Source organism: Nerophis ophidion, linkage group LG08 (genome assembly GCF_033978795.1).
Source record: "Nerophis ophidion isolate RoL-2023_Sa linkage group LG08, RoL_Noph_v1.0, whole genome shotgun sequence".
NCBI classification, from domain to species: domain Eukaryota; kingdom Metazoa; phylum Chordata; class Actinopteri; order Syngnathiformes; family Syngnathidae; genus Nerophis; species Nerophis ophidion.
In genome coordinates, this window is record NC_084618.1 from 48,802,693 (window position 1) to 48,816,391 (window position 13,699).

At 42.9% G+C, this 13,699-nt stretch overlaps 1 protein-coding gene across 1 annotated transcript in view; it reads left to right on the top strand.

The window, feature by feature from the left end:
• gsg1l2b (gsg1-like 2b) overlaps positions 1-13,699 on the top strand; it is a 65,917-nt gene that overhangs the window by 42,919 nt on the left and 9,299 nt on the right. The window contains exon 4 of the mRNA XM_061908754.1: positions 11,182-11,293. Within this exon, the coding sequence (XP_061764738.1) occupies positions 11,182-11,293 (112 nt within the window). The remainder of the gene's footprint in view (positions 1-11,181; positions 11,294-13,699) is intronic.

Consider the following 13,699-nt stretch of genomic DNA (forward strand, 5'->3'; position numbering starts at 1 on the left):
GGGGCGATGGTCACCACTTTATGAACTGCGTGAGCATATTGTTGAACAGTTTAAGAACAACACTTTTTCAACGAGCTATTGCAAGGGATTTAGGGATTTCACCATCTATGGTCCGTAATATCATCAAAAGTTTCAGAGAATCTGGAGAAATTCAGTGACCTTATGGTTAGAGTGTCCACCCTAAGATCGGTAGGTCGTGAGTTCAAACCCCCCGGCTGAGTCATACCAAATACGATAAAAATGGGACCAATTATCTCCCTGCCTGGCACTCAGCTTCAAGGGTCGGAATTGGGGGTTAAATCACCAAAATGATTCCCTTGACTTTTTTAACTTTTAAATCACTGCACGCAACAAGGCAGAAAACCAAAATTGAATGGCTGTGACCTTCGATCCATCAGGCAGTACTGCATCAAACACCGACATCAGTGTGTAAAGGATATCACCACTTGGGCTCTGGAACATTTCAACAAACCACTGTCAGTAACTACAGTTTGTGGCCTATATTTACAAGTGCAAGTTAAAACTCTACATTGCAAAGCAAAAGTCATTTATCAACAACACCCAGAAACCCCGCTGGCTTCGCTGGGCCCGAGCTCATCGAAGATGCAAAGTGGAAAAGACTTCTATGGCCTGACGAGTCCACATTTCAAATTGTTTGTGGAAACTGTGGACGTCATGTCCTCCGGACCAAAGAAGAAAATAACCATCTGTACTGTATAGGCGCAAAGTTCAAAAGCAGGCATCTGTGAGGGTACAGGGGTGTATTAGTGCCCAAGGCATGGGTAACTTAAACATCTGTTAAGGCACCATCAATGCTGTAAAATACACAGGTTTTGGAGCAACATATGTTGCCATCCAAGCAACGTCTTTTTCATGAACGCCCCTGCTTATTTCAGCAAGACAATGTCAAGCCAAGTGTTACAACAACATGGCTTCATAGTAAAAGAGTGTGGGTACTACACTGGCCTGCCAGTAGTCCAGACCTGTCTGCCATTGAAAATGTGTGGATCATGATGAAGTGTAAAATACCACATTGGAGACCCCTGACTGTTGAACAACTTAAGCTGTACATCAAGCAAGAATGGGAAATAATTCCACCTGAAGAGCTTCAAAAATTGGTCTCCTCAGTTCCTGAGTGTTGTTAAGGCCATGTGACACAGTGGTAAAATTGCCCATGCCCACTTTTTTGCAATGTGTTGCTGCCGTTAAATTCTAAGTTAATGATTATTTAGCAAAATAATTTAGTTTCTTATTTCGAACATTAAGTATCTTGTCTTTGCAGTTTATTCAATTGATTATTGTCACCACCTGCTGCCATCTTGTGGTTAGTCTACCCAGTTTCCCTTGTTGGTGCAGCAGACTTGTCTCTGACGTTTGGTCTTCCTTAGAGTTCTTGTGTTTCCTGTGGGCGGAACTGCAAGACGTGCACAGCTGGATCTAATTTCACCTGCACTATATAAGCAGCACCTGGCCAACTGGATGGTATTTGGCTATTACACTCCGTGACGGTGTTTGATGATTCCTCCTAGTCTCTTTGTATTTTTGCCTCAGACCTGCTTGTCCATTCCCTGTGCCATCCAGTTGGTATGTATATCGTAGTTTGCACGTCTTGCAATTTCGACCCTAGTTTTAGTTTAGTTTGTAGTTTAGCCTTTGTTCTTTTATCATGGTGCCTTTTTGTGTTCTTCTTTTTCCGCACCGTCGCCTTTTGTTGCATTCTAGTTTTTTGAGCATTTTTGTATTGACTTTTTCTTATTTGTGAAGTAAAGACTATTTACTCTCAAATTCATCTGCATCCTTGGGTCCCTTTGTTCCATTGCTAAACGAACTGTGACACAATAGCCAAGTCAATATGGAACCCGCAGATGATCAGATTCAGCTGGCCCTCAGGGCTCATGGCCAGCGCATAAGTGACCATGAACAAGCTTTGGTAAACCTGACCACACTTGTGCAAGAGATGCATACTAGCATGTTTGTGCCTCGCCCGCTCCCAGACGCTGAGGCTGCTCAACCAGCAGCTCCTTCTTACCCCACGTCCTCGACATCGGGTTTTCTTGCCCGGGAGCCCAGCATACCACACCCACCCAGGTATGAGGGGGACTTTGGACAATGCAGACTATTTTTGTATCAATGCTCTCTAGTGTTTGCACAGCAGCCTCACACATACGCTACAGACTCTGCCCGAGTGGCATACATTTTAAGTTTACTGGCTGGAAGAGCAGCGAGCTGGACTATGGAGGTGTGTGAGAGTAAACCCGGACTTCGTTCCAGCTTACCCCTATTTTCAGCTGAATTACGCAGCGTCTTTGATCACCCCGTGAGGGAACGAGAGGCAGGCAGCCGCCTCCTCGCTACACGCCAGGGGCCCTCCTCTGTAGCGGACCACTCTATATCCTTCCGAATCCTGGCAGCGGAGAGTGGCTGGGGGGAGAGAGCCTTGCGAGGAATATTTCTGGCTAGCCTTAGCTCCCAGATCCAAGATGAGCTGGCTGCCCGAGACGAGACCCAGACCCTCTAGGAGCTCATATCGCTCGCCATCCGATTGGACAACCGCCTACGAGAGCGTCACGCCCAGAGGAGGGTGGATCCCCCGACCACCATAGGACAGTCATCTACCTGGTCCACACGGTCAACACCCAAGCCTCAAGATTTGTCGTTTCCACCTTCCGACTGCAGTGCCCCGTAGGAGGGGCTAGAGGGGGCCATTCCCATGCAGCTGGGTGGCAGTCGCCTGTCGTCTACAGAGAGGAGCCGGCGGCTGAGATTGCGGTTGTGCCTGTACTGCGGAGCTGCGGACCACATCATTGTTCGCTGTCCTGCGCGGCCTACTGGGGGCCGTTCCACGTCAAACCAAGACCGTCCGCAGGGAAGATTCTCTACTTCGCCGCCTGCTCCTGTGGTGACGTCTGCTTCCTCAATGGTGGGAAGACTTCAAGTCGAAGGTACTCTGTCATGGGTGGGGGGTTCTTGTCCTATTAAGGCACTTATTGACTCAGGGGCTGATGAAAATATCATTGACAGTGGCCTTGTTGAATCTTTAAAGATTCCTACTATGAGTATTGATCGTATTAAGAATGTTAGCTCACTTGACGGGCGCCACCTGGCTAATATTACTCATCAGACACAGACTACATATTATTTCTGGTAATCACCGTGAGGAGGTTAAATTGTTTATAATGCTTTCTCGTTCGGCGCCCCTAGTTCTTGGACTTCCATGGTTGCGACGTCACAGTCCAAGCATAGATTGGACTACATGTAAGATTACCAATTTTAGCATTTTTTGTCATAGTCATTGTTTGCGCTCCTCTCCGGCTAACCTTGCTACTCTTCCTACTCTTCCGCCCCCTGATCTTGCATTGATTCCTGAGGAATATCATTCCCTTAGTGAGGTTTTTTGTAAAGACCACGTTACGTCGCTAACCCCCCACCGCCCATATGACTGTGCCATTGACCTCCTTCCTGGGTCGTCACCACCTTATTCGCGGCTATATAATATATTTTGCGTCCCGAACAACAGGCTATGGAGGAATACATCTCCTCTTCTCTCACCGCCGGACACATTCGTCCCTCTTCTGCTCCTGTGGCGGCGGGGTTTTTCTTTGTTCAAAAAAAGGATGGTGGGTTACGACCCTGTATAGACTATCGTACTTTAAACAAAATTACCATCAAGAATAAATACCCTCTTCCACTGCTGGAGTCTTCGTTTTCTCCTTTGCACGGGGCGGTAGTATTTACTAAATTGGATCTACGCAATGCATATCACCTTGTGCGTATTCGTGAGGGTGATGAATGGAAGACTGCTTTTAACACCCCTATTGGCCATTTTGAGTATTGCATCATGTCGTTCGGCCTCACTAACGCCCCTGGGGTTTTCCAGTGTTTAATTAATGATGTCCTCCGTGACATGATAGGCCGTTTCGTGGTAGTCTACTTGGATGATATACTTATTTTTTCACGTCTATCGAATTACATCATCAGCATGTCCATTTGGTTTTGCAGAGACTTTTAGAGAACCGATTATTTGTCAAACCCCAAAAGTGCACCTTTCATTCTACCACAGTGTCGTTTTTGGGGTTGATTGTGGAGAGGGGGCAGATTAAGCCAGACCCAGCTAAGATCCAAGCGGTTGTAGACTGACCTACGCCGTCCTCCAGGAAGCTGCTACAAAGGTTTCTGGGGTTTGCTAATTTTTACCGACGTTTTATTAGAGACTTCAGCAAAATAGCCCAACCTTTAAATAGATTAACGTCCTCTAAGGTTCTTTTTGTGTGGTCTGCGGAGGCGGACCAGGCTTTTCGACGCCTTAAATGTCTCTTTACCTCAGCTCCTGTGTTAGTTCACGCTAATTCTGATCTCCCATTTTTTGTTGAGGTGGACGCATCTGACACCGGGGTAGGGGCTGTTTTGTCCTAGCGCTCCAGTTCTGATCAGAAATTGCACCCCTGCGCCTTCTTCTCTAAACGCCTTTCGCCTGCTGAGAAGAACTATGACATCGGGAACCGAGAGCTTCTTGCAGTGGTCCTCGCCCTTCAAGAATGGAGGCACTGGCTTGAGGGTACCAAACACCCCTTTACCATCCATACTGATCATCGAAACCTAGCCTACCTCCGCTCTGCTCAACGCCTCAATCCCCGTCAGGCTCGGTGGTCCCTGTTCTTTACAAGGTTTGATTTTTGTATCACCTTTCGCCCGGGCTCTCTCAATGGAAAACCTGACGCTTTGTCGAGGATGTTCTCTCCGCCTACAGAAGACACTCCCACAGAGACTATCCTTCTTCAGTCCCGGATCCTGGGCGCAGTGCAGTGGGAGATGGAGAGACGGGTGTTGGAGGCTAACAGGGACTCCCCATCCCCTGCTGGATGTCCTCCTGGTCGCCTTTTCGTACCAAGAATCCTCCGTCCAGAGGTCTTGTCGTGGGCTCACACAACCAAGATTGCTTGCCACCCAGGTGCCAGACGCACTGAGTTCCTGCTCACTGAGCGGTTCTGGTGGCCTACCGTTCGCACAGACACTAAGGAATTTGTGGCGGCATGCCCCGTCTGCGCCAGGAGCAAGTCTTCCCATCAAGCTCCTGCGGGGTTGCTGCAGCCTCTTCCCATCCCCTCTCGCCCATGGTCGCACATTGCTTTGGACTTTGTCACAGGTCAACCCATCACTAGGGGGTTTTCTGTCATCCTCACAATAGTAGACAGATTCTCTAAGTTCACGCACTTTGTCCCCCTTCGCAGACTTTCCTCATCCCTGGAAACCGCCAAGCTTCTGGTCACCCATGTGGTCCGACTTCATGGGATCCCCTCAGATGTGGTGTCAGACAGAGGGCCTCAATTTTCATCCGCGACATGCAGTTTCTGATCGACTGGGAGGGTTACCCCCCAGAGGATCGGTCCTGGATTTCACGTTTCCTTATCATTGACAAATCCCTAATTTCTGATTTCTATCATAGATTTCCCGGTAAACCAGGAGGTCCGCCAGGTGGCATCTGTTGATTAGGGGGGGAATACTGTCACCACCTGCTGCCATCTTGTGGTTAGTCTACTCAGTTTCCCTTGTTGGTGCAGCAGACTTGTCTCTGACGTTTGGTCTTCCTTGGAGTTCCTGTGTTTCCTGTGGGCGGAGCTGCAAGACGTGCACAGCGGATCTAATTTCACCTGCACTATATAAGCAGCACCTGGCCAACTGGATGGTACTTGGCTATTACACTCCGTGACGGTGTTTGATGATTCCTCCTAGTCTCTGTATTTTTGCCTCAGACCTGTTTGTCCATTCCCTGTGCCATCCAGTTGGTATGTATATCGTAGTTTGCACGTCTTGCAATTTTGACCCTAGTTTTAGTTTAGTTTGTAGTTTAGCCTTTGTTCTTTTATCACGGTGCCTTTTTGTGTTCCTCTTTTTCCGCACCGTCGCCTTTTGTTGCATTCTAGTTTTTTGAGCATTTTTGTATTGACTTTTTCTTATCTGTGAAGTAAAGACTATTTACTCTCAAATTAATCTGCATCCTTGGGTCCCTTTGTTTCATTGCTAAACGAACTGTGACAATTATAAATTGAAAAGGATTTGCAAGTCATTGTATTCTGTTTTTATTTTCGATTTACACAATGTGCCAACTTCACTGGTTTTGGGTTTTTTAGTAAGTTTAACCATTTTGTTTTCCAATGTAAAAAAGAGCAGTGAATCATTTCATATACCGGTACTTAAAATTTATTCTGGCCTTTTGATTTTCATTTATGGTTTGTTTTTGTCCGTATGGATGTGAAATGGTTCCTAAATTCCATTTATTATACTTGTTAAAAAGTCTTACATTTGACTTGTTGAAAGCTCCAGCAACAGTGAGTAATGTGTGATGTATAATATGATACTCGTATCCAATAAGAGGCAGAAAACTTCCTACTGTATTTCATGTTGAATGTGAGACAATTTTGTTTGAAAAATGTGAACAAGTATGTGTTTATTTGATCTGCAGTGTGAGTTAGTAAAATATGTAATATTCAGCAGCATTCATGTTTGCACTTTATAATATTGAAATGATCCATGGCTCGGATCATGTTTTGTTTGGTCATGTTCTGTTAGTTTTGGACTCCCTTAGTTCCTGTTCTTGTGCAGTCCTGGGTTTGTTTTGGTCACCATGGGTACTGATTGGTTTCAGCTGCCTCTGGTTAGTGTTCGGCACATTCACCTGCTGCCGGGCACTAATCAGAGAGCTGCTTATTCACGCTGCTCCCCACACTCTGTCTGGCTTCATTGTTTGCTGAATACTACAGTTACGTTGGGTAAATTCCTTGTCTTCTATGCTTCTTGATTCCTGTTGTCTCGCCTTAGCTTCCCGTGCGATCGGCACCCGTCCTTTTTGTTTTCTGTCTGTTTTGATTGACCTGGTATGACTTATGGAGAATAAATCATCCCCAACCTTCACGATTTGTCCGGAGTTGTCCGTCTGCATCCTGGAAGATGCGACCCACACGTAACAAATATGAGATACACCAGAGAGAGATGATCTACAAGATGGAGATGAACACTTTTTTAAAGCTTTAATAGAAAATATCAATTAAAGTTTGTTTAATAGGATGTAATCACAAGTGTCTCAAAGGGCTGCACAAGCCATAGACATCCTCGGCTCAGATCCCACATCAGGGCAAGAAAAAACGCAACCCAGTGGGATACAATGAGAAACCTTGGAGGGGACCGCAGAGTTGTGTTGAATATGAATTGTGGATACCAACATTTTGTTCATGTCCTGACAAAGCAAGCGTATTCATCTATGAGTTAAAATAAGCTATGATAACGTTTTCATATTGTAAAAGTACCTTTCAGAAGAAAACAATTGGAGACAGCTGGTTTAGATTTGTAATTCACTAGCTAACTAGTTGTTAAACAGTCTTCTAGCATTGATGCGAGCAAGGAATTCCATTTTGGCTTGGTGGTCATTTCTTTCAGGTTAGTTGTCACTAGGGCTGGGCGATATATCGATATACACGATATATCGCGGGTTTGTCTCTGTGCGATATGGAAAATGACTATATCGTGATATTCGAGTATACATTCTCACGCAGTTGCTTTTAGCTGTGGGCATCACACTACAGGCTCTTCTCGCTCTTTCCTGTCTCCTTCTCACAGACAAGCAAGCGCACCGTCTTACATACATGGACGGCGAGGCGGAGTTGGTAGAGTGGCTGTGCCAGCAATCTTAGGGTTACTGGTTTAATCCCCACCTACCATCCTAGTCACGTCCGTTGTGTCCTTGGGCAAGGCACTTCACCCTTGCTCCTGATGGTGCCTGGTTAGCGCCTTGCATGGCAGCTCCTGCCAACAGTGTGTGAATGTGGAAATACTGTCAAAGCGCTTTGGGCTCCTTAAAAAGGGGTAGAAAAGTGCTATACAAGTACTGTACAACCATGTACCATTTATTGACCATTTACATACGTCATATACTATCACGTCATAGGTCACATACGTATATGCCCTCGCTGAGCAGAGAGGTAGCAGCATGGGTAACGTTAGCTGTGATGCTAGCAGAGCCATGTGAGTGGTAATACGAGAGAAAGAAGGTGCGAATGAAGGAAGAATTAGTTCCCAAGAAAAACAGCATGGGGTCCATCATCTGGCGGTTTGGTTTCAAGTAGGAATATGTTGAACAGACAACCGTAATAAGTCAAGCATCAGGGGCGTCACTAGACCTAATACTGTACTGGGGCACAAATAATTCATGTGAGCGTGCAAAGCGCGCAAGCAAAAACATTTTTAGCACTTATTTATCATAAAACATACATAGATAGTGCTTTAAACTAGGAAATCATATCAGATTATGTTGTATGGATCTTTGATTAACCACCTGAAATTAACTAATGAATTTGACCTACTTGTGCACTTTTTTACTCCAGACTTCTAAACTGCTACTGGTAAAAGCAAAAAGGTAGAGCAATGAATCTTTTTCAAATATATATTGCAGTAATAATCTGCAAATTTAACATCTACAAAAGTAAAACAAAAAATAAAGCACCACTAAATCTCTGGGTTCTTCTATATTATTTAATTTCCATTTATGGCAATGTGGCTAATCCTATTTCAGATACACAAAACTATAAAATATACACAAAACAATAAAGCCACAGTAGTAGAATAAATGAACAACTGTTGTGTGTCTGTTCAGGGAATCATTTTCTGAGAAGTAAACTGTAACGTCTCGTTTTCAGTTTTGCAAAATGGTCAATCACTCTGGACAGACATGGAAATATTACAGTAACTGTTATACAGTTGACCAGTGGTTCCCAACTGCTGGGTCGTGACATAAAAGTGGATTGTGTGTCATTTTCAGTGAGTCGCAGTCAGATGTGTGCATGAAAAAAAAAAAAGTTTAAGGAGAAAAAAATCAAATTGTGGCAACAAAACCAGATTATTTTAGCCTTTTTTCTAGTGACTATTAGTGAGTATTTTAGCAAAAGGCAAACCGACTAACAAGTTGGAGGAGGACTCAGGACAGACATGGAAATATATTTAAAAAAAATCTAAATGGGGCAACAAAACCCAATATTTTCAGCCATCTTTCTGAAAACAAATACAGAAATGTTACTATTTTTTCTGGAAACAAAACCAGATGCTTTAGCTGTAGCCATTTTTCTGGTGACAAAACAAAATTATTTTAGTCAAAGTCACACCGATTAACAAGACAAGTCTACTGTGCTATTTTTCTGTGAAATAAACTTGAATGATTTAAAAATTTGTCTCACGACTTGATGATATGGAAACATGTTTTTCTTCCTGAAGATAAACCATTTGAGAAGCACTCAACTCACACATGCTGACTCCAAATCATCATTGATGCAGAACCAGCAGACAATAACCAACATTATGTTTCATGTTCATTGGAAATTCCCCCGACAGCTCGTACAGCAAAGAAATATGTTTGTCTTGATACAAGGAATAACGTTAGCTAACTTAGCATCAACTTAAGACAATTATGTTGCCTAGCTAGCTAGGATTTCACTTACATCTCTCATTCCTCACTTCTTCTTTGCTGCGGGCGAATAACTTTCTTAAATCCATCTAGGAGTTACAGTTTGAGTCAAATCAAAATCAAATTATTGTAATTAACAAATTGTTGTTGGCTAACGTCACCTACCTCACGCAGTGATAAGAATCCCCCCTCTCTCTCTCTTCTCTCTCTCTCTCTCTCAACCGAAGTCTCGATCCACACGTGAATAAATTACCATATTAAGTAGCCATGTCCTCACTGTTTCGTGGAATGAATACAGTAGCAATCAATTACCATACTAAGTAGTATGTGCACTGTTTTCTATGTTATGTTGACTTAAAACTCTGAAGCGTTTTTTTTTAATTGGTGAAATTTTTACTGGGGCACTGCAGATCAACAGTGGGGCACGTGCCCCAGTGAAATATGTCTGGCGACCCCCCTGTCAAGCATGCGGCAAAAACGTTGGTATAAAAAGTAGCATTACTGCTAATATGTAGCATCATTTGAAAAGTCACCTGCTAGAGAATGAAGAGTGCTTACTCCGCATGTCGGTGCCACACGCCCACACCATCAAAATGCCGTGGCAAACATTTCCACATCAACACTGTATGAAAAAAATTGTCAACAACAGAATTTAATAACGTCCGTAGTAACCTACCACAAAGCGAAGGACGAACACTATTTGATTTCCTATTATGCAGCTCATTTTTATTTGACCCTTAAAATGTCTCTGACAATCTTACACTTTCTGTTTTGGAAATGACATGAACTTTTGGTCAATTGACTTAGTTGTGATTTCCTTCTCTGCATGCAAGTTTAAAATAGGCATATATTGCAGTATGAACAAGAATGTTTTAATGTAGACACATAGAATCATCATACTGCTGTGATTATATGTATCAAGTGTTCATTCAAGGCCAAGGCAAAATATCGAGAGATATATTGTGTATCGCGATATGGCCTAAAAATATCGAGATATTAAAAAAAGGCCATATCGCCCAGCCCTAGTTGTCACATATATTCTAGTATACTATACATATCACATACTGTATACCGTAGAATGGCCTAAAATGTCTTTACTGTCCATGTCCCTTGCTCATCTTGTGTAAAAAAATACATAAAGTAATGTATTTGTCAACTTATCAATGCAATTTAACTTTCAAATGAAGTTCTGCTTTCTGCTTCAATATTTTTTTTTCCCCTACAAAAAAATAGCATACATGGGAGGGGGTTGGTTGTCACAGTGTTTCAGACTGTCTTTGATAGTGAATCACCTCTTTGTTACGATAAGTTAGAAAATAAAAGAGTTTAATTTTTCAAGCCAGCTTTTTAAACTTCAATGTAATACAGGAATGATTATTGAAATATGTTTTGATGATGAGCAATTTACACTGGATTAAAAATTTTATCAACCAACGCCCGTTCTCCTTATGAGTCTTTTCCAGTCTCTCGGTACCTTTGTGTTTCAACTTCCTGTGGTACTAACTCTTGGAGGCGTGATATAAAAACAATCCTGGGTTACCTAAGATCAAGACTTGTACAACAATAGTTAAAGAAACAATTTCTGAATCAATGATTCAGCAACTGACTGTTTCCGTCCACAAGTCCAGGTCATGATGCTGCAGTGCGATTCTCTGCATTAATGTTGTGCGACACTGCCATCTGGTGGCCATGTAGGAAAAGTACATTAATTGATACTCGTGTGTGTTTGGCAGGGCTGCTGGGGATGGTGGCCCACATGATGTTCACTACTGCTTTCCAGCTGACTGTCAGTCTGGGCCCAGAAGACTGGAAACCTCAGACATGGGACTACAGCTGGTCATACATGTGAGGCAACGCACTCGCATACTTTTCCATTTTCATATAGACTACGTATGATGTCTCCCGACTGCAGTCATGTGACCACCATATGAAAATATTCAACCTAAACAATATATTGCACATACTTAACCAAGGATGGCAGTGCAGTACAACACAGAACATTTAGGTGCATAGCAAAAAAATATATAGCCATATACTTTTAAAATTGGATTTGTAATATAATTATGGATAATAAAAACATTCAAAATCCTGTTATTGAACAATAAATAAATGACACCATAACTCAGTGGTTCTTAATACGCGCATTCACTGAACCCTTCTTTTGTGAAAAATAAAATGTTTTTTTTTCAAATTCAAGACAAAGTTATATGTTTTTTTTTCCCTGGTGTACAAAATGAACCTTGCATGAACTCACAACAAATTACACACCTGCAAATCAGTGTGACTTTTGCTGTTGCCATATCCATGATACACTGATATGGAGAAGTTTTTATTTACACGATGAGTCCATACTTGTCAACCCTACCGATTTTTCCGGGAGAATACCGAATTCCAGTGCCCCTCCCGAAAATTTCCCAGGGCAAACATTCTCCTTTAGCGTCCTCTACAACCTGTCGTCACGTCCGATTTTCCTCCATACAAACGGCGTGTCGGCGCATTTACATCATTTATGTGGCTTTTACACACACATAAGTGAATGCGAGGCATACTTGGTCAACAGCCATACAGGTCACACTGAGGGTGGCCATATAAACAACTTTAACACTGTTACAAATACGCACCACACTGTGAACCCACACCAAACAACAATGACAAACACATTTGGGGAGAACATCCGCACCGTAATATAACGTAACAAATACCCAGAACCCCTTGCAGCACTAACTCTTCTGGAATCTACAATATACACCCCCGCTACCACCAAACCCCGCCCACCTCAACCACGCCCGCCCCTCCTCCACCTCGCCCCCACCACCCCATCTCCCGAATTCGGAGGTCTCAAGGTTGGCAAGTATGTCTTGACTGAGTCCGTCAAACCCCTGAGGCCGACTCACCGAACCCCTAGGGTTCAATCGAACCCAGGTTCGCCATAACTACATAAATGTTTGATCCCCTGCTATTTTTGTGAGTTATCCCTTTTGCAATGTTATGAACAGTTCAGATGTACTGCATTTTTCTAAAAACTAGGGCTGTCAACATTAACGCATGTGATTAATAATTTAAAAAGATATATCGTTATCAGAAATTAATAAAGATAATTCACACAAATAAACCGGAAGGCGGCAGTGATCACGTCAAAAGCAAGTGTGATGATAGAGCGATTTGCTCTGCGGCCTTCAAAACAAACTCAGATAAAACGGAAATATTTAGTTGGAATTGTAGCGACAAATATTTTTATTAATGGCGCACATCAAGTTTAAAACACCATCTTTAAGTGAAACATGAACGTGAGGATGGTGCCGCTATCATGAATACCACATGGACAGCAAACAGAGGACAACAAACTATGCTGGCTGAGTTTACCGATGTTTACCACAGAGAAATTAAACAATGCCTTTTCTAAATGGACAGCCTCCGCATGTAGGCCACTTAATATTTGTGAAGAGCTAGCGCTGCAAGACGTTGTTCCTGTCGCTAACTAATGTGGGAGATCAGGGCAGTCATCTGAAAAGGTAAATAAGCTTGTTTAGTAAAGCAAGTGCTTAAACTAAGGAGGAGTAAATGCAGATGTAGCAGGCGCACTATGTAAAGTTGTTTATGGTGTCTTTATCATATTTTATATTAAAGGGGGACATTATCACAATTTCAGAAGGGTTAAAACCAATAAAAATCAGTTCCCAGTGGCTTATTTAATTTTACGAAGTTTTTTCAAAATTTTACCCATCATGCAATATCCCGAAAAACTGCTTCAAAGTGCCTGATTTTCACCATCGCTATATCCACCCATCCATTTTCCTGTGACATCACCGTGTGATGCCAATACAAACAAACATGGCGGATAGAACAGAAAGATATAGCGACATTAGCTCGGATTCAGACTCGGATTTCAGCGGCTTAAGCGATTCAACAGATTACGCAAGTATTGAAACGGATGGTTGTAGTGTGGCGGCAGATAGCGAAAAGGAAATTGAAGAAGAAACTGAAGCTATTGAGCCATATCACGACAGACAACAGCAACGAGGACGAATTCGGCAATCGCCTTCTAACCAATGATTGCATCTTTTGACAACTGGTGCAACTTGAATCCTGTCGATTGGTATGTATTTGTTTGGCATTAAATGTGGGTGAAGGGAAAGGATGGATGCAAATATAGCTACAAATGAGGCATAATGATGCAATATGTACATACAGCTAACCTAAATAGCATGTTAGCATCGATTAGCTTGCAGTCATGCCGTGCGCAAATATGTC